The 21,381-nt window shown below is 39.5% G+C and overlaps 1 protein-coding gene across 1 annotated transcript in view; it reads left to right on the top strand.

The window, feature by feature from the left end:
- Positions 1-21,381, top strand: part of diaph2 (diaphanous-related formin 2) — a 559,427-nt gene that overhangs the window by 229,859 nt on the left and 308,187 nt on the right. Inside the window, exons 18-20 of the mRNA XM_056270265.1 lie at positions 1,612-1,674; positions 5,351-5,680; positions 9,862-9,976. Coding sequence (XP_056126240.1) covers positions 1,612-1,674; positions 5,351-5,680; positions 9,862-9,976 — 508 coding nt within the window. The remainder of the gene's footprint in view (positions 1-1,611; positions 1,675-5,350; positions 5,681-9,861; positions 9,977-21,381) is intronic.

Here is a 21,381-nt window from a genome sequence, read left to right as displayed (position 1 = left end):
CAATATACTGATACTTTTACACGTGTTTTCTCTCTTGATTGTTTATGTTCACTTAAGACATAACCAACTATGTTTACTACAATAATCGCCAAGACGTGAAAGTGAGCTCAATTCAGTTATTTACGTGCTGTCAAACATGGCTTTCTGGGCACGAGCATCTGATGTGCATTTTTTGCTTCTTGTTCTTGATTGTTTAAATTGGCAAGGCTTAAAAACATGTACAAATGATAAACTATCATGACGATGCAGCACTGGTCCTAAAGTTCTGTCAACGAGCCATGCATGTGCTCTCTCGTTCTCTCACGGTGAGTGCGCTTGTGTGATAGATAGTGGGCGCTCTCAGCCAAGCAACAGTGCGTAAAGCTCAGCAGACAATGAAAGTATATCAGCGCTTAATGTATTTTTAAAAATGTTTTTAAAAATGCCTCTAACTAAATTATAGGCGACTGTAATCGTACAATTAAGTCATTGGATAATTAAAGCCATTTTTTGTCACCTCTCTTGTAATTTGTTTGCATATGTGAATGATTTACTCGCATTTTAGAGGGTTATAAAATCAAAGCTTACTAAAGCAAGGACAGCATTTCAAATATCAAAGGTTGTTTTTTTTCTGCAGTCTTCACCATGGAAGTATCCATCTTCTTTTCCATTACATGTCTTTAATATTTGATTCCGTCCTATGTGCAATATGGGGGAATTGCACCATATAAGTGTATTTCATTGGTAGTGGAGTATGCTTCTCTGAATGAAAAGAGGCTGTTAAGATGTTATTTTTCCCCTTTTCTTTTTGTCATTCTCATAGCGAGTTCAAAGTGGGTGCGAAGCATTGCTGATTCTAAGTGTTTGCGCAAAATTCATTGACAGTGAAGTAATGGGAAGGATTTGAAAGAACAGGATTCCATAAGCAACTCTAAAAGACTCAAAGCTGCATTGACTGCACAACAACCAATTTACTGCATTGTCGTCTGTTTCGCCTTGAACTTTCCTTAGAAATTGACATTATTGAAACAAAAGCATCATGGAAATGACTGGAGCCAATAAAGTGTCAGGTTCCAGAAGTAAAAAAAAAAAGACATTATAGAGTCACAGTACTTCATGGGATTGTACACAAGTCTTGTACCTTTATCTTTTTATCCAATTTTTAAATACTTTTTTGATTGCAAATCAAAGTTTGATTTTTGCGTAGCAGGTGGGTTGGTCATGGCTTTTAACTCTTTAACAAAGTATTTTTTCTTAAATCATCCAAGAAAGTTAAAAAAGTGGGTGGGCATTGTTTTGCTCTGTTGTGTCTGGAACTAGAATTAAGGATGTTTAATGATTTTTTTAATTTGTGAATTCACTCTTTTTAAAAACTTTTCTGGAGTGAGAATCTCACAGCAACTAATGAAACCCTGTATTACTTTATTAGTAGGCAAACAGTGTGTTTTGATAATGTTCAAGTAGGCTGCTTGCATCCAATTTCTTGTTGTCACCAAGTGTTATTGCCATGTGACCTTCAGCAAAGTTGGCAGTTGACTTTTTCTTTACCATTCTCCTTTTCCAGCTTTGGTCTTTGCCTTACTGTTGCTCTGTCTGTCTGTGTATGTGTCTGTCTGTCCCTCACCTGTCCAGTTGACTAGTGAGAGAGACAAGCTAAGAGAGGCAGAGAAAAGCATCAGCGAAAGAAACAGCAAGGTGGGTGTTCTCCCAACCTCCCCTTCCCTTCCCAGCATGCTCAAAGCAGCCACCTGCCTGCATCTTTGAAAATCTGCATTTTTTATACCTTCTAACAGGTTGATCAAAGCTGTTACCCCTCAGTGATCAGGCAGAGCCTTGATTTTCTGTATTGTCTCAAGACTCTCAACAGATGCTGTTCAATCATCCATTACAAATGCATGCTACACAATTAGGCCATAATCCTTTCCACGTATCCAGCATATAAACAGCTTGTGATGGTGGATCCTGCCAAATATAATCTCTATACTGTGAACTAGAATATTACCACAGACACTAGAAAGTATATGAAGCAAACAGTTTGTTTGTTCCCTGGGAATCAAACACTTACTTTGGGGTTGCTAGCACCATTCTCTTCCACTTAAGCTGCAGGAACATGATAGAACAGGCTACCAGAGCCAGTTCAAGCTTGAAGGGAAAAATGAAACCCATCCTTTCATTTAACAAGAGTATTGTAACCCTCAGTAGTTACCAGATCTAATTTAATTTTCCTCTTGCTCATCAGAGATGAGATTGGGATGGTTTAATTGTGTGTTAGTCCTAGTTAATTACCCAAACTGTGACTGTTTCTACCAAGAGTGCCCTCCCACCCGTTGAGAGTGTAAACGGATACTTGTCCTCTTGATATTCTCCTGTCCATAGAACACATAGTTTTAGACACACGACTGCTAATTAGTGCAACTAAACGTATGTGAGACGGCGAGCAAGTCCAGGTCAGTGGCCAGCTTAGACCTTTAACAATCCAGACTTTTTGGAAGTAAATTGCTTTTTTAAAACGAGACAAAATGCCAAAAGGAAACCATAGGGGGAAATGAGCTTTAAATGAAACATTTTTCCTGTATAAAATGTTTTTGTTGTAAAATTGAACTAAATGATGGATATTATTCAAAGAGAATGAGGAGTATGTCTTGAGAAAATTGTGTGCCAGAGGCTGATTAGCATTCCCGAACTGTGGCTGGAGGGTCTGCATCGCGCCACAAGCTGCCACAGAGGGCCAAAGCGATGCGGAAATGATGGTGGTCTAATTTAGCAGCTAATTTGCTTGCCATTCTCTTGTATTAAACTTGAGAGAGAAAATGGGTCACAACGGGCCAGAGATTGACAGACGCATAATCATGGGACAGGGTACTCGTCAAGGGACCTCAGCTTCCTGCATGATGCTTCTACACCTTTTTAATTTCCCTTCTAATAAACAATCCACTGCCTGCATTGTGTAATCAAACACTGGGTAATGCATATAAAAATGTGACTCGACGCATATACTCCTAATCAACTGAACTGAGGCTGGAGCGCCGAGAGGGGAATTGCTTTAGAAAATGAGAAACTTTTTTACTCAGCAGTGTTGAGAATGAGGCACAAAGTAAGTTTTGAGAAGGAGGAGGGAAAAAAGAGAGAAACAATTGGTTTGTAATCATCCAAAGGTCAAGTCATATCTCGGCTATTGGGACTTCTAATTGAAGCATTTGCATATCATTTGTTGCTAAAGAGACTGGCCCACCCTTTATCAGTGGTTCAAAATACCTGTTTATGTGAGCAGAGCAGGGCTGATTTGTCAAGACATTTACTGCCCTTATTCTTATCAGTTACTGGATGAATTGAGTGACTGACTCCTCCATAATGGCTTCTCTTCCTGGAGACCATCTCGTGAACTTCAGTTATCTTACCAGGAGAGAAAAAAAATGACCAATAAAGAAAAAGAAATGCACATTTGGTTAAAAACTCTATGGAGTGTTGCTCAAGGTTAAGGATCTAGAGGGTGGAGCAGTGAGGTCGACTGGCTGCCGCCACCAGTTGCATGAGTGTTCAAGCCCGATTACTCTTCTCATTACTGCTAAAGGTTCAGGTGGCTGCATCCCATTCATACGCTCAATCTATTAGCAAATTACAGAGGCAATTTACATGTTAATCAATTCTAATGGTTTACTCTCATCTGTTATGCTTTATGATTAAACGAGATGAATCAGTCTACACAAAGTGCTTTCCATATTTCATCCACAAACAAATATCGATACTGTCATCTTGTCATTCAGTGTAATCACAGTTAAGTATGTTCCATATGGAACGAATGAATGCTTATGTCATTATGTCTTAAAAACAATAACAGATGATCATAATAAACTTCACCATGTTTGTTTCTTTTTGAGTTATGCCCTCAGTGTCAGGCGGTTTTTCATTTTCTACTGCTAATCTAAATCTAAAATGGCTTTTAAATTGTGTTTGTGTGTGAGTGGAAGTCAGTCAAGCTTACAGGAATCTTACGAGACCCATAGAAGTTGGTTGTATTATTCTGCTGTATAGTACCTGATGTTACCCCGAGTTAAGCTTTATCTCACCTTCTTTAGCTCAATGTTTTTGTTTTTTTCTATTTACTAAACATTTGCTACAGTAGGGTCCACAATTAACCTGTGCAGTCATTTATGCATTCACATGGAGTTCTAGATAAAAATATCCTAGATAGTCTTTTGATGATAAAGTAATAATTCAATAGATGTTCGTATGCTAAAACATTAAGTTGTGACATGTTTTCTTTTGTAGATAGTTTGTATGTTATTTATTTATTTATTTTTTTACTTTATTTGAATCTCACATCAGACAAGTAATTTTAATTGCTCACCAAATCCCATTTCTACTCAAGTTTGGCTTAGTGTTCACTTTGGACCCTGGATGAAACAACACTCCAGTGTCCACCAGAAAATCCTACCATCACATACACACTAATTGTGTGTTCACACCGAACGCGAATAGACCGTCAAATACGCGTCTATCGCGTCTAGTTAGACGCTTGAACATTCGCTTGAGTTCAAATTTTTCACCTTGTGCGGAAGACATTCGCGGCAAACGCGTCGCCCAATTCGCGTCATTCGCAACGCCCGGCACGAATGATGCGTCTATTCGCGTCTTTGCGTTGACTTTGTATGTAATCTACTTGCGCAAATAATTAAATTCGCGGTTGGTGTGAACACACCATTAGACACTTCACCGCTTCAATACTTGTCAAATTGCTCCTCTGAGATCCCAGTCACTTGGCAGGTGTGTACATTCCAGAAGAATCTATCGGTCACATCGACCGACCTGCCATTTATTTATTTACATATTCAATGTGACTACCTGCCCCTCAGGAATTGCTGTGTCCCAGTTTCCCCAGCGAGAGAATCAGACGGTGGGCTCACGCTCCTCTGAGCGCTAGCCCCTGTTTGGCTCTCAGGAGGCGGGGCTCTGTGCGCTAGATGGGCAGATGCTCAGTGCTGCTGAGGGAACAGGTGCCCGGAGGGAAGGCCACGGCGGCCCCAAATCATCCATCTGCTTATATCAACTCTTATTTAATGCATGCGAGAAGTCCCTAGCACCCCCCCCCCCCCCCCCCCCTCTCTCTCTCTGTGTGATGTTTAGACTTGTTGTAATGCACTCTCCTAAAATTGAAAAGTCAGCTTCTGTAAACACTGTGTCTTTTATCCTCCACTCTCCTTTGCCCTTGTCTCACCCGTTAGTTCTGATGGGATAAAACATGTAATGGTGATAAAAGCTTGGGCCTTTGGGTATAGAGGCTGAACGGGAGTGGTTGAGGTGAATGTTTCGCTCACAGAGGTCTCGTAAGATGCCCTTTTCTTGTCTCTCACTCTTTGTAATCCCTTTGCAGGTTGCAGCAGGACCTGGAGCAGCCAGTGCCATTCCTCCACCACCTGCAGCAGGGGGCATTGCACCACCTCCTCCTCCGCCCCCTCCACCGCCCCCATGTGGTGGTATACCTCCTCCTCCACCTCCTCCTCTACCTGCATCTCTGGGACCTCCTCCTCCTCCACCTCCACCCGGCTTCGGACCTCCGCCTCCACCTCCTGGAGGAGGCCCGCCCCCACCTCCGGGTATGCCTTTGGCTCCTCCTCCGCTCGTTGTCCAACTTCCTTATGGGCTGGTGCCCAAGAAGATCTACAAACCTGAGAGCGTGATGAAGAGGGTTAACTGGTCCAAGGTAAGAAAGACAAAGACACTTTTGAAGCTTGAGCGGTTTAGAAACACATGCGTTCTGAGAACTAAAAAAAAACACACTCCAAGGTCAGCAATTAATTGCAAATAGTGGCTTTAATTTAGCCTTCCCAGCGTATAAGAGGAAAATGAGAAGAAAGGATGTAAAAGAGAGTTTGACTTTTTCAGTGGGAGTTGATGGTCCAAAGCCTACGAGTACATGCAGCTTATTAAAAAAAGCATTGAGCCATGGGACAAGTAATTGTCCCATGGCTCACTCTACCTCCCTTTCAAGATATCCGGCCGTAAACTATTTCATTAGCTCAAGTTCCCTTGCATGCACATTCTGGCCGTAATTGAATACATTTTTGAGTTAAATCGAAACAAAACAAAAATACATAAAACAATATTGAGTAATCCTCCATTGCTTTAAATGCGATTTCTATGGGTCAACCTCTTCATGTCGTCTTTTTCCTTTTTACTCTCAATCATTAATTGACCCATCGCCTTGGGAACTTTTACAGTCTGAAAACTGGATTAATTTATTTGTACTTTTTCATGCTTATGCTCGACCTTGTCTTTAACTCCTTTATGCATCAGTGCAGAGAGGATAGACGCCTCCACAAGAAGCAGAGTCATATGAAAAATAAAAAATAAAGAACTCACAGTAAGAAACTCAATTAGCAATCATGCATTCAGTACATAATATAAATCAGGGCTACTCATCTCTGAAAAGCTCAAGAGCTACAAAGCAGGAACCATTTAGCCCCAAGGGCAACACTCCTTATTTTTGTGATAATTCTTTTATATTAATGAGGTTGACTTTGTGTGGTTTGCAGTATGAGCAAATTACAGCAAGTTTTATATTGTATATTTTCTGTATGGAATAAAATACTTGCATTTGTTTGATCAAAAAATACAATAAAACAGTAATATTGTGAAATATTATTACAGTCTAAAATAGCTGTTTTCTATTTTTATTTATTTTAAAATGTAATTTATTCCTGTGATGGCAAAGTAAATCCTTTTGAAATCATTCTAATATGCTGATTTGGTGCTCTAAAAACATTTCTTATTATTATCACAGTTGTAAAACAGTTTGTGTTGCTTATTATTTTTATAGAACAAATAAAAGATTATTTATTTGCATTCAAATGTATTTTTTATCAAATCAAAACATTTTTACTGTCACTTTTGATCAAACTATTGTATTTTTGCCGAATACAAGTATTAATTGTTAAACAAACAAACAAAAAAGAAAACTTACTGACCCCAAACATTTATTTGGTAGTGGGTGTTCACATATATAATTAGTAAATTAAATACTTTACAAATGAATTAGCCATTTTAGTAGCTCATTTGATTCTTTTCATTATTTATTTTGTTTTATTTAATTTGATCATTTTCTTAGTTTTATTTGGAAACAAATATTATTATCAATAAATGAATAAATGAGTTTGGCATCAGCACAGTGCTTCACATTTTGAATTACTGGAGCTAAAAACACTGCTAAAATAATTTAGTAAAATATTAGAGATTTAAGTATGTGCCTATCGTTTATTGACATGTCAAGGTGATGTTACCATGGATGGTAACGCTGAGATCTCTCAGGTGTCATTATGCTGATGTGTCAGTGATTGGTAATGGAGAGAGTGAGAGGACGAAAATGAGAATGCTAATCAGTTTATATCTTGCTATTTTAAATCACCCACCGGAGACCCCTCCATCTCTCACAACAGAGGAAGATAACAGCCAGACAGTAAAAGCAGCCGGCAGCAGTAAAGTCGGGAAACACTCCAGCCTCTGCACTCCTCCCGATCTTTCCCTAAAGCATGTAACGGACTTTCAAATAGCCACATCGGGAAGATTGCTGCCTGGAGGTGCTGTAATGTAATTTCTCTAACCGTTAGAACACCCACACAGGGGAGCCGCACTCCTTTATGGAAAAGTAAATGATTGCTTGCATCTGCGGCTAAGACCATTTGGAGCTGCTCACTTTCTGCCCAGAGATGGGTGTAGCCGCCCAAGGCAAGAGGAAGCTACAGTATTTCTCTCTGCTGCTTGAGCATGAACAAGGTCACCCTTGCTGAGCCCTGTGTTAATTACTATGTTTGGAAGAGTCATGATTTTTTTTTCACACAAGTCCCCGTGTGAGGTAGCGCACTAATGATACTGCTCATTTCTCACTCTGTCAGTCTCTCTGTATTTCCACTGTTCCACTTGGATTTAGTCCGATTGTAAATGCGATCTGATACCAGTAATGTGGGTCATCATTGAGAATAGGGGGCTAAGCATCAATTTAGGGGGCACACAACTCAATGAAACACTGTTGAATGAGTACCATTACCATCTGGAGATTCAGAATGTTTCACATTGTTAGACATGCATTTGCACAACTCTATAAAATTAGCTAATGTCATAAAGAAATATTTCTCTAAAAGAAATAGATTTAATTTAAGATTGGGGCACATTTTATTTTGTAAATTGATTAACTTGACCTGCTAAACAGACTTCCTCCATTTTTTTTAGCTAGCTAAGACACTTTTTTTTTTATTTTTTTTATTCTGACTTCAGGCACACTTCATTTCTGTGTTGCAGACAGATAACCGCTGAATTGAGAGGGGGTGGATGTTGCACAAAGCAAATAGTTTCCCAATTAATTTACATATTTATAAAATACTTCACACAAGAATAAGCCGATTGTGTAATCGAGAGGCATTTGGACTTCCTGTGTTCTGCCCCGGTTCTCTTCTCTGACGTGACACAAACTGAACTATATCATTTTCTTAGCTTAAATTGCGGTTGAGGAAATGACCAGCTCTCGTTTATAATGAAAAGAGGATATAAATTGTTTTTATCCATAAATCTAGTAACTCCTTGTGATTCTGACAGTTCCTCTGGCTATTGTTTCCATATTCTAATTATATCCCACATAATTCTTGGAAATGGTAGTAAAATGCTATTGGATATATTTTTTCTAGTTGTTGGGATGCATTATACAAGTAACAACAACAATGTATGCTGCTATTAAGAAAGACATGTTTTTGCAAAGGTGTCATTTCATGCCAAACGTAACCTCTCATTTCATTTTCTTTCGGGTTTGATGTGTTGATTGCAGAGCAAAAGAACAAAGGAAAAAAAAAATAGAATTAAAGTTTCTGATTGAAACACCTTATGGTGATAGACATTGAGGTTTGATACTGATGTTAAGAGGATGACAGGTGATACAATCTAACTATTCCATATGCAGATTCCTTCCTTCCTTCCTTCCTTCCTTCCTTCCTTCCTTCCTTCCTTCCTTCCTTCCTTCCTTCCTTCCTTCCTTCCTTCCTTCCTTCCTTCCTTCCTTCCTTCCTTCCTTCCTTCCTTCCTTCCTTCCTTCCTTCCTTCCTTCCTTCCTTCCTTCCTTCCTTCCTTCCTTCCTTCCTTCCTTCTGAAAGAACTTCTGTCTTTCATCTGTTTTTTAAAAGCAACAATATCCATCTTAAAAATATGTAGTTTTGCACTACATAAATCTTTCTGCTGTCCTGGTGCTGCTGAGCTTTGGAGACCCTTTACTAAAGATGTCAGTTCACTAAACTGGAGGCTGTTTTATATGGAGAGCTCTTTCAATTTTCCTTGAGCAAAAGACAGTAGCTTTAAAGTCTTAGGCTTTAAATTCTTTAAATTCTACCAACACCTAATTTATTGCATACACACATGTTGGCTTTGATGTGACGTGTAGCACAGTTGAATTTCCCTTTGCTAGTGTCTTAATGAAGCGGAGAGAATTAGCCAGAGATGATGAGGGGGAGGAGGTTACTATATGTAAACCGTAAAGGAGAAAATACATAGTTTAAACTGCCACCTCTCTCTGCTAGTTTACATAACTTTGATCCTTATTCAAATCCCACACATAAACAGACACACACACAAGGGATGGGCAGTCTAGTTGGTGAGTTGTCTGAATGACTATTTGACTGATCAGTTGTAACACACACTGATATGTTATGTATGTATGCACTATAACTGATAACTGATCAATTGACTAGTTGTCTATCATGACAAACATATACACAAACATACACACTGTAAACTGCAAATGTATATTCAGGCATTCATGCTGCTGTATGTGCGCGCTTATGTGTGCATTGGTGCTCTCTTGCTGTATTCCTGCTGGTGTTTGATGGAGTTTCTCTGTGCTTGCAGGTAGTGCCTCAGGAGATGGCGGAAAATTGCTTTTGGCTCAAAGTCAAAGAGGAGCGGTTTGAGAGTGCGGACATGTTGGGCCAGCTTTCACTGTCCTTCTCTTCTAAATCTAGAGGTAAGGACAACCTGCTTTGCCTCTCCTCCTAATCACATAGGAACATGTCGTTTCTGTTACCCTGATGGCTGACTTTTATTCCTTTCAAACTTTCGGAAACCAGTCATCTCTGTGAAATCTTAATTATCTTTATAAAGCTGTTTTGGTTTCCCCATAACTTCCCTTTTTTATGGGGGTCTCTACAATCAATTTAAGGAAGTGTTTAGCTATGTGCCAATTAGCAGAGTTGCAGAGTTGGAAGTGTACTTTACAGTACATGTCAGCACAGTCCAGTCAGTTTACAAAGCATCCCTCTTCCTTCACGGGATTCGTACTCTAAGAGGCTGTGGGTTTCGATAGTAGCAGAGGACAGACATGCTTGGTTAGCTTGGCTGCCTTTCCGCTTCACTGGAAGCCCCTTGAGAGACAGTGAAGAAGAAAGAACGCAAGAGAAAGTTACAGTACAGAGAGTTGTACTTTTGTTTTGGCCAGTTTGTTTCTTTGTTTGCTTTCCCTGCTTATTCACACTGCTGTACAAGGATAAAGTGGATGTTTCCTTCGGCAAGGCAGCAAGTTGAACATTTGACATTGAATGGCTTCAGTAGATTTTAATGCCTGTTTCACAAAGGGGCATTGCAGAGGGCCTGTCAGACATTGAGCACAATTGAAGAGTCTGCTCATGTGTGCAGCGGTGGTCAGATGATCAGTCATTGAAGTGAACTGATCTGCGAGCAGATTGACCACAGTCTGTGGAGTTTGCTAGCGTTAGCCCACTGGCACAGCTCCAGATAACAATAACTCCTCTTATTCTTCACTATTGACATTATATCAGTCTGTTAAACTCCATCCAGCAACACTTTAAGCATAATGTGGTGGTTTAAGATGTGCAGAAATGCCTATATGACTCTTGAATATAACCGTTGCTGATTGCTACTGGGGTTTGCGCTTTCTCTTCTGAGATAGTGACAAAAATACAGCCTGTTTCTATGAAGCCAAATACCTTTTTTAGATATAATTGTGTTTAGGTTTCATGCTTCTACACTTTGTATTGTTTCTTTAGTTTTTCTCTGCAAAGGTGTAGGTTTTATAAGTAAGAGTTGAGGAGTTCCTCTGGGACCCATCTTTGGCTCAGTTCCTATCAATTACGCCTGGAGCGTACCCACTGACTCGTCTCTCCCCAGGTCTGTTTCTGAACCCTAACTGCACGTCTTCATGAATGAAATATGCTTTTTTGTGTTTGATAGTTGCAGCTGCTCTTTTAAGATGAAGCCAGAACTCTGAAAATCCAGCTTTGAAGTGTGTAAGATGCGATTTGGACCCATTCTGGAAACTTTCACTCAACGAGTAGAACCTTACTTCCTCATACCACTTTTAATTAAAATATTATTAACCAATGGCAAACCTCACTGCTAAAAAAAAAAAAGACTGAAAGGGAAAAGAGGATGATATTATATGACTGGTAATCCTACTGACTTTGAACTGTCTGCCATTTGATGAGTGAGTCTCAGTGTACTGCCAATCTCTAAAATATACTTTCACGCCACCAGTTGGAGGAGGTGGTAGGTGGTGTCCTCACCCTGTCTCCAGCGTTTTTTGAGACTTGGTGCAGCTAGCATGGATGAATTACTTTATAAGGCCTCACAGATGCTTGGTTTGGCCACACACTATAAATCCTCATAGCAGAGCTGGCAGGGCAGTCATTGGTCAACATTTGCTTAATTTGTCTGCGCAACTACCGCTTTATGTATTGGTGAGTGTGGTCTGCCGACTAACATTGCTAAGGAAAAGCATTCTAGACGACTTGCTTATAGCTAAAACATGTGTCTGGAGACAGTAAAGTGTAGAGACTTTCCCTCTGTGAAGTATACAAAACAAGCCTCTGTTTTCTAGTTTTCCCCCAGAGTGTGAGTCTTACTAGTGTTTGAGATTTGGTATTTGCTCTGCTCCATTTCAAGTTCCTTTCTCCCGCTTAACACATTATTTTGCAACCTATTTCAAATGTTTCAATCTATTTCAAACACATATTTTTGGGAAGTTTTGGAAGCTATTTTGGTTACCACTTAAGCAGTTTGGCTTACCACTGTTTGACCACAATTGGAGAATGACTGATATAAAGAAAATAATCCAGGGATGGAAATTAGCACCAGCCACCAGCCAAATGCTGGTGATTTTGTGTTGTGGCTGGTAAACTTGCTTCACCTTGCAGCCACCGTGGTGGGTAAATAAAAGTAGCATGCTGTTTCACCCGGACACTTTTAGAGGAGGCACACCTTGAGACTTTACCCTATGGAATAAACGGCTTAAGTATTGTAGATCTTGTAGTATTCATTTTCACATGCAGTCACACATTGTCGGTTAAAAACAAGAAAGTGGCTGGTAAAAACGTTGAGTGGCTGGTAGATTTTGGAATCGACCAGCCACAGTGGCAGGTGGACAAAAAAGTTAATTTCCATCCCTGAAATACTCGCTAATGGTCTATCCTCTGCAAACATGCTCAGGACTTGATCGTTTGATTATAACTCAAGTGTTCTGTGCCCTTTCATCCTAAATTATAGTTTCGTAGATTAGCATGACTGTCCACAGTCGCCACTTGTCAATACATGCTTCAGAAGCAACCTGAGCCTTTTTTTAGAAATGCAGTTTAGACCTCATTTAAATCCTCTTCTTTGTCAGATTCCAGTTTTATTGTAATGTTGTTTTCCTTGTTGCCACAGTTCCTTGGCCTTTCCACCCCCTCTATCTGGCACTCTTATACCCTATTTCCCCCAGACACCCTTCGCTTGGTGGTATCAATCAATGGTTCTGCTTGTGTTTCTGCTTGGGGGATCAAATCAGATACACTGGTGGATTGAGTGTGTGGCATGGCCTAGTGCATTTGAAAAGCAATTCAACGCCTCTGCTTTTATGTGCCGCTGAAATAAGATGGATGCTGGCAAAACTTGCTCCTCCTCTCGCCCTAATAGGTTTTCTTCACCACTGACATATGCTCTCAAGAAAATAGAAGTCTGACTCTCCGGCACGGTGATGACATGCATTGCTTGTTGCTTTTGAAATATAAACCACATCAGCACCACCGTCCTCTTTAAATGGTGCATCATATGAATTCTTACCGAAATGTAAACTCACAGCAGCACCTGAACACTTCACTGATATTCTCTGTAAAAGCACATACTCCTCCTTTTTGCTGCTTGTTGAGGAAAGCTGTGTTTTTTTGCATCAGTTTGAAGTGCAAATTGATGTTGAATGAAGTCATATGGTAGCTTTTTTTTTTCTGTCACATACATAGAACAGTTACTATCAGCAAAAACCTGAAATGAATGAGTTTTTTTGGGGAGGCACTGTTCAGCCCCACTCTTGTCTGTGCTTTGAGTGGCTCAGGCAATAGATGAGTTTGATCTGGGTAAATTAAGTGTGATGGGGTGGTGAAGAACGCTCCTGGCTGCTCCACAGATGGAGCTCTGAAGCGAGATCTAATGAAGATGTATTTTAATAATTGGTGTCAATGCTGAAGTAATTCATGGAGAAGGAGGAGCCCAGGGCAGCACTTGACCTCTAAAAGGAGAACTACCATCATTTTTGTCTCCTAATGACCAGTGAGCCTATGATGAGAAAGAAAGATAGAGAAAAAGCAATGAAAAGCAATTGAGTGTCAATTTGTGGAGTTGCATTATATATCACATTTGTTCTGAATCAAAAATAATTGCAGTTATTTGCATTAGGGGTGCGTGATATTGACAAAAAATAATTTATCAATATTTTCTGGAATTTTCGCGATAACGATTATTAGACGCTATTTTGCTGAGTGTGTTTATTGTGTTGGTACTTTGGCAGGTTAAGGACTGTTGTGGACAGCCGACTCCTAAAGTTTTTGATATTCTTCATACTCTGTCTGTGTGTTGGTCAGTTCACAGTAGTGACAGAAATTTTTCCCCCCAATATGTTTCAATTGATTTTTACCTAATATGGGCATTTTTACCTTTATAAAGGCATTTTTTAAACCTTATTATATGCATACATCATCTTTTGTGTCAATTTCATACATTTAATCAAATTCAATTATAATAATGAGACACAATAGGGCTGTTGCCAATCGAATGAAATCAGTATCAACAAAATTCATCTTTGCAATATTGAATATTGATATTTAAAACAAGAAAAGATACTTTAAATGTGAAATTGAAACCACCAGTAGGTGGCAGCAAGTCACTGTTAATAAGCGTATCATTGAGATTCAACCGATTCATTCAAGGAAAGAAGCATTTGACTCTCTTAATCTATCCTAGTCAACTGATTCGTTCAAAAAGCTGATTCACTCAGTAAGGAAACACCACCGTGTGTGGCTTTGTTTTGAACTATTTTCGTTGGCGAAATAGAGCAAAAACAGGCAATATGGTGTCTAAAATGTAAGTCACTTAAAATTATCTTCTTGTTTATTAAACTTGTATAAAATCAATATCACATTTGTTATCATGCTTATATTTGGAGAAAAACTGCACTCTTGTGATATTTATTACTAAATGATATAAATAAAGACTAAATCACGCAGTGAAAGCATGCACTCTAAATGCACACCCAAGACTACATCACGTCGTAGAGTATGCATGCACTCTCTGGGTGTGTGTGAGGGATAGGCTATACCCGATAATGTCAAATCGCACATCGGTAAAACAACAATTACGATATTATCGCAGACGATATGTATCGCACACCCCTAATTTGCATATATAAGTACTAAAAACCCAAGTAAATCCTTTAAGACATCACAAAATTGTGACGGATGTATAAAGCGTTGGATAGGCATTTAAAAGGGCTTTTTTTTTAATCTATTGTGCAATGGAGTTTGTCAATCTTTTTTTAGAGAATAAGGGACTGTTCACACAGGTTGCATTTTCAATTTTTGTCTATGCTATTGTTTAATTTGTTGGTCTATGTAAAATCTTAGGCCGTTGCAATACGTCACTCTGTTTTTCAGTGTGGCTTTGTCGGGGTGCATTGTCTGTCAAATTAAAAGGAGTTGCACTTATCAAAGACTTACAAAAGCATAAAAGTGGTATTTTAAGGATAAATTGTGACATTTCTTATACATTTCCTGGTATAAGCAAGAGCTATGGGGCCATGGCTAATTGTTCTTATTTTTTTCATTGTAATAAATTTGGATAATTTCATTGAATTAAATTGAATTAATGTTTTATTATTTAATGTTGTATTATTATTTTATTTTCAATCACATACAAACAAATCTGAATAAAATATTAAATTGACAGCCCTATATTGCCTTAAATAATTTTTTTCTGTTTTTTTCCCCATTCTGCAAATTTAATTTAATTTAATATTGAACAGATGTCACAGTGTCAAATGAAGCAGAATGCACTTTCTCTATGTGCTGATTTTATGTGTAGAAGAATTGTGATCCCACCACCTACTCATATTCAGTGCTTGTGTGAACGTTCACTTTTCTGTCTTTTTAGATCGTCTGCCAGCTGAGGCATCAATGTCAGATTTCACTTTTAAAAACATGGCTGTGACGCAGGACCTCAGCTCCCCCAAAAGTAGCCTGCATGGTCCCCCTTCATCAGCCAAAATTTCATCAAATTCTCTCTGAACAACTGATTCCACTCCTCCCTTCTCCCCAATATTGTGTGCCCCCACCAAGGCTTAAAGGGTTAGTTCACCCAAAAATGAAAATTCTGTCAGTAATTACTCACCCTCATGTTGTTCCAACCCCGTAAGACTTTCGTTCATCTTCGGAACACAAATTAAGATATTTTTGATTAAATCTGAGAGCTGGATCACTCCTCCATAGTCTTCTTAAGGGATCGAAACTGGCCGGCCCAGAAGTTATGAAAGACATCGTTAAAATAGTCCGAGTGACTACAGTGGCTCAATCTTAAGTTTATCAAGCGACGAGAATACTTTTTGTGCGCAAAAAACAAACAAAAATAACGACTTTATTCAACTATTCATTTCCTTCTCTGTGGGCCGTGAGAGTTCACGTAGTGAAACTGTGCAAAGCTTCTGTGTTGCACGTTACACGTAGGCTCACTATTGGCCGACGCTGGTCATGTGTGTGTGATGCGTGTGACGTACAACACAGAAGCTTTGCGTAGTTTCACTACGTGAAATCTCGAGGGCAACAGAGAAGGAAATGAATAGTTGAATAAAGTATTCTAGTTGCTTGATAAACTTAAGATTGAGCCACGAGGCATGTACCTAAAAACAGTAAAAGTATCGGTATCGGACTCATTCTGGAAAAAGTAGTATCGGTGCATCCCTAAAATCTAATGTCTGAAATGACCTGGACACTTTAATGATGGAATCAGACCTAACCTGTTAGTGACCAGATGTCTCAGATATGCTGTCCACTATTTTGTTTCTATACCAAGAGCTCTTACGCCAGGCTTTTTTTTCCTGCATATCATAAAAAACGCTTGCTCAAATCCTTACACAGACTGTTAGATATAAGACAGAAGCAAGACACCCTAAGAGTTTTTTTTTTTTTTTGCTTAAATTGCCTTGTTGTCAGTTTCAAGCCTGTAATCTGTTATGACAGCAGTGTTATGTCTTTGAAAAAGGACATGTAGGCATTACCATGAACAGACACAAATGTATTTTATGTAACACAACACATCCCAGTATCAAATGAAGCTCCTTGAGGTTTCCATACTGGGCTTTATAACATAGGACCACCACCTGATTAAAATTATGTTTATTTCCATACCAGCCAATCCTGTTACGCCCTGCGGCAGATGAATGTGGGACGCAGTGGAATTGTTCTCCAGCCTGGCTCATATTAACAGCTTGGTCTTAATGCCACAGTAAAATAATAAAGGAGGCTTTTGATAAGCAGCATGCTAAAGCGCTTTGAACAGGGGGTTAGATCATTCCACTTGTCTCCCCTAAGGACAGAGCTGTTTATTGCTGATGCTGTTTATTGCGAATGGAAGCATCTGCCAGTGCAGCTCTGTCCACACGACTCTGGCCTTCTCCCTCCTCTCTCTCTTTCTCTTTCATAACTCCCGAAAATCACTCATCCTCAGACGTCAACATATCCATCTGGACCCAAGACTACCCAGTCTTGCACTAAAAACTCAAGTGCACACACTATTTCTCTCAACACACACGTTTGATGGCATGCTCTTTCTATCATCAGATCACTACTGGTTTTGGCACCTGCACTTTTATAAAATCACAGCTTTTTTCTCAGCTTGTGTATATAACAGCAATGGCTTCAGTGACAGTTTTGGAAGTCATAAATTCATGATGCAGTCATTATCAGATTGTATTGCTGATTTGAAATGTTATTGAAACAGTTATTCTTCAGTCTGGACCAGCAACGGACCAGCTTGCCTTAAAGTGATACCTGTGTACCCTTGTGACCTTGAAGCTCTGCTGTAGATTTTTGCTCTCTTTTAATTCTTCTCCACTGAAAGTAGAGGACAAATCTGCAGTGCTAATTCCAAAATAGAGAGTTGCTTTCTGGTGGCATGCGTCTGAAAAGAAAGCGATTTCTCTAATTGCTCTCATGCGCAGAGCCAATTTGTCTCAATAAAGCCAATGTGGCCCGTGCTAATTTTTCTTTGTTTGCCCACTGTGCTCAGCCTCAGCCTAGCCCACAGTCTCGCTCATTTTTGCCGTTCTCTAATAAATCACATATGGAGGAAAATTAGATAGTTAAATATTAATGGGTTGTAATGAGTTTATTGTGCATTAGAGAGGCCACAGGGGGTGACCTGGATACAGAAGTTGGTGCATTTTGAGAAGGATTCCCCACTGTTCCTGACTCTTATCGCTACACTTGGATGTCCCACTGACTTTAATCATCTTATCTCAGAGGGGAGCAATTTGGGCAACCACTGCACTTTACAGCCCATTTGAAAATACCACCATGCCGTGGTACCTGTCTCGAAGAAACTCTAAAACTTTGTCTTTGCCTCATAACTCCTCATTTGGGGGCATGTTTAAGTGCAAGCTTTGCTGCTTGCTGCTTATATCATGGACTTTTGAGTAGGCAGTGGAAGTTGTTTCTTTTTCTCAACTTGATTTCCCCTGAGAAAGTTAAAAGACGACATTGTTGTACGCTACTGCAACATGATGTCCAAATCTGGTTTGAAGTCTAAAGAGCGCTATGAAAATGTGATAATTATGTGTTATACATGGAATAGCTTTTAAATATATAATGCTACTTCTCAAGCTGTTAAGCCTGAGATTAATGAAAGTTTTCCGGCAGAATATCTTTCAGCTAAACAAGTCGTCTTATAGTGAGTACTTGTTAAGATAATACAAGTATTCTGGTTTAATTTCCCAGGAAAGTGAAAAGTAGACATTAGTTGAGACATTCTGATTTGTTCAAAGAAAGAACACTCATATAGGCTTAATCGCCTTGTCACAATTGTAGTTTTGCATTTGCTGATGATCTTATGTTCGGTACAGTAGTGTGACATGATTGGACGAGCTATGACTGAGATGAATAAGCCCTGCATCACCTGATCATTTATAGTTCTCTTGTCAATATGAGGTACATGAATAACCAACAGCTTTTCAAAATAGTGACAGAGGGAGTAAAAACAAGACTGAAATAAGGAAGTGAAAACAACGGCATCAAATCTACTTCCACAATAAGGCATCCCAAACATTGGCATGGGAACTCTGTGTACCCCAGAGAGATGTGCCTCGCTTTTGGGTGTGGTGATGGGGGTTTTTCTATCGCTGCTGAGGTTTGGAGATATTCATGTCTGCATATGTTAATAGAGCTACTTCCCCAGTGTTTGTCATGCTAGAAACTAACAAATGACAGGGTACTTGAATGCAGTAATATCTGCAAATCTTTCTAAATCAATTTGTTCTGTAGATCACAAGGTTGCGTGTAGTTTCAAACTTAAATATTTTGGGCCCTATTTTAACGGTCTGAAATGCAAGTATCAAGTGCGAAGCGCAAGTAACTTTGTGGGCGGGTCTTGGGCGGTGTTGCTATTTTACCGGCGGGATAAATGACTCTTGCGCCCGATGCAAGTTTAAAAGGGGTTGGTCTGAAATAGCTTCATTATTCATAGGTGTGGTTTGGGCGTAACGTGAAATAAACCAATCAGAGCGTCATCCAACATACCCTTTAAGAGCAGGTGCGCATGTTGCATGGCGGATTGTTATTATTATGGCGGATTAACCAGGCCTGCACCAGGAGTGGTTCACAGCCGAGGAGACCGACGTTCTTGTCAGGGCAGTGAAAGACAGAGAAGTGACGTTGTATGGGGATGGGAGATTTTTTTTTTCCTGGTTCTTGACGGACAAACTAATTTGTCAGATTTCCTTGTATACATATGTGTCTTGCCACTATTGGGCAAACAGGTCTGATCCGTCATTACTACAATTAGCCTGAAAAATTTGGGTAAATGTGTAAGCTAGATTTAGGCCTACATTTTTTTACATCTTCATGGACACCACAATGATTTCCCTCATGTGTTGATATTTTTCCTTGTTATAATGTATGATTTGCAAAAATAAAAACTGCTGCATCTGTGTTGATGAGAGAATCAAAGTGTATGCGCGTTATGCACCCGCTACATTATGGCCAAGCATGCGCGCTTAAAATAGCATTATGAACAACGCGCAACGCGCCACTGACTTTAGACTAGGTTTTTTCTGATCAGTGGCACAATCGTTTTCTGGAACTGCAAAATAGCACTAGGGAATGTTTGCGCCGAAACACGCCTCCTTTTTGCGCCAGTTGATTTCCTAGTTTACCGACGTCCGTCTGTGGAGGGAAAAGCCCGCTTTGCACGGGTGCAAAATAGGATAGGTAAATGCTTCAGTGTACAAAGTCATTTGCGCCGGGTGCAAGATAAGGCCCTTTGTGTCTATACTCTATATAAATTAGCACAACACATTTTTAAAATGAAGTTATTATCATCCACTGTGTTTGATTGAAATTACAGTACATTAACTTTAGTGGGTTTAGTGTTATTTTGATTGTAATTAAACTGTAAAGATGTGAGAGAGAATGTGCTTAAATGCATTAAAATATAGTCAACACAACTGTTTTCTTAAACACTTCCTCTATCGTGTCAGCATCATCCAAATGCATTTATGTTTTATTCACTTTCTGGTCATGTTATCAGTGGTAATTGCCGCTATAGTCTCTTATCTAAATGTTACATTTCCCAGACTGCAACTTTATTGGCTGTTCGAGCAGTTTGACTTCTAATTTCCATACAAATCAAAAATGGTGCAGAGGCCACATCTCCGTGTGATCCTCTCCCCCTGCTCTCCAGGACTGTGTGGTGACGTCTTATCATGTTTAATTTGTCCCCGGGACTCTGAGGTGGAATTGGTTCAGGGTGGCGAGAGGTCTGAAGAGTAGAGGGGACGACGCTCTCGCTGCTCCCCCATCGCCTCCCCTCGCCCGCCTTTCGGGTAAACAATCCCATTGCTGCATGCTCGAGATGGAGCCTCGCTGAATATCAACACACTCTGCGATGTGAAAAGCCTCTTCTTCGTGGAAGCTGAGCCGAGAGCCCAGACAACCGCACAACAGCCCTCGTCCTGATTGGAGACCGGTATTACAAAGACAGTTTGTGGAAAAGAGAGAAAAAAAAAAAGAGTAATTTTGTGGAGGGTATTGAAAAGAGTAAGGGAGGGGGCTGCACAGCAAAGAGGGCAGAGGTCAAGGAGAGAAACATTGAAATCAACTTAGGATGGAAGGTAGTGTAGTGAGATTTAAAGGGATATTTCATCCATAAATGAGAATTCTGTCGTCATTCATGTTATAATTTACTCATGTCATGTCGTTCCAAACTATATGACTTTCTTCCATCTAATGCAAAAGGTGAAAATTAGTTGTTTTTTATTCATTTAAACACAATGAATAGGGACTGATGTGTTCAAACATAAAAGAGGGTACAAAAGAAGCATAAGCGTATCATAAGGTGGTCCATTCAACTTGTGTGTTCTATTCCAAATCTTCAGAAATCATAAAATAGCTTTGTGTGACCCTCTAACTGAAGTCATAATTCACCCATAAGTTCACTCATTGTCATGATTCTGGATTTGGATTAGACTATTTTGGGGAATTGACTTTAAATGAAGGGACAGAAATCTCTATTTTTTTTATAAAAATATCGTCATTTGGGCTTTGGAGATGAAAAATATCTTAAAAGTTTGAAATGACAGTAGAGTGAGTACATGATGACAGAATTTACATTTTTGGGTGAATTATACTTTATAAATACAGTAAGCTGAGTTTTGGATAAAACTAACTCTGTATCGCGAGTCATATCTTTCACATCAACGATATATATCGTTGCAATTTTATATCACAATATCACGATATAATGACGTATCGTTACACCCCTACCCTGGAACAAAAATAGCTATTGAATAGTTTTAGAATATTTAAAATATTCTACCCTCCGGTCGAGGGCAGCCGGCAGCGA

This window comes from Rhinichthys klamathensis, unplaced genomic scaffold, assembly GCF_029890125.1.
Source record: "Rhinichthys klamathensis goyatoka isolate OS25496 unplaced genomic scaffold, OSU_Roscu_1.1 h1tg000301l_1, whole genome shotgun sequence".
Lineage (NCBI taxonomy): Eukaryota > Metazoa > Chordata > Actinopteri > Cypriniformes > Leuciscidae > Rhinichthys > Rhinichthys klamathensis.
This window is presented reverse-complemented; position numbering and strand designations above follow the sequence as displayed.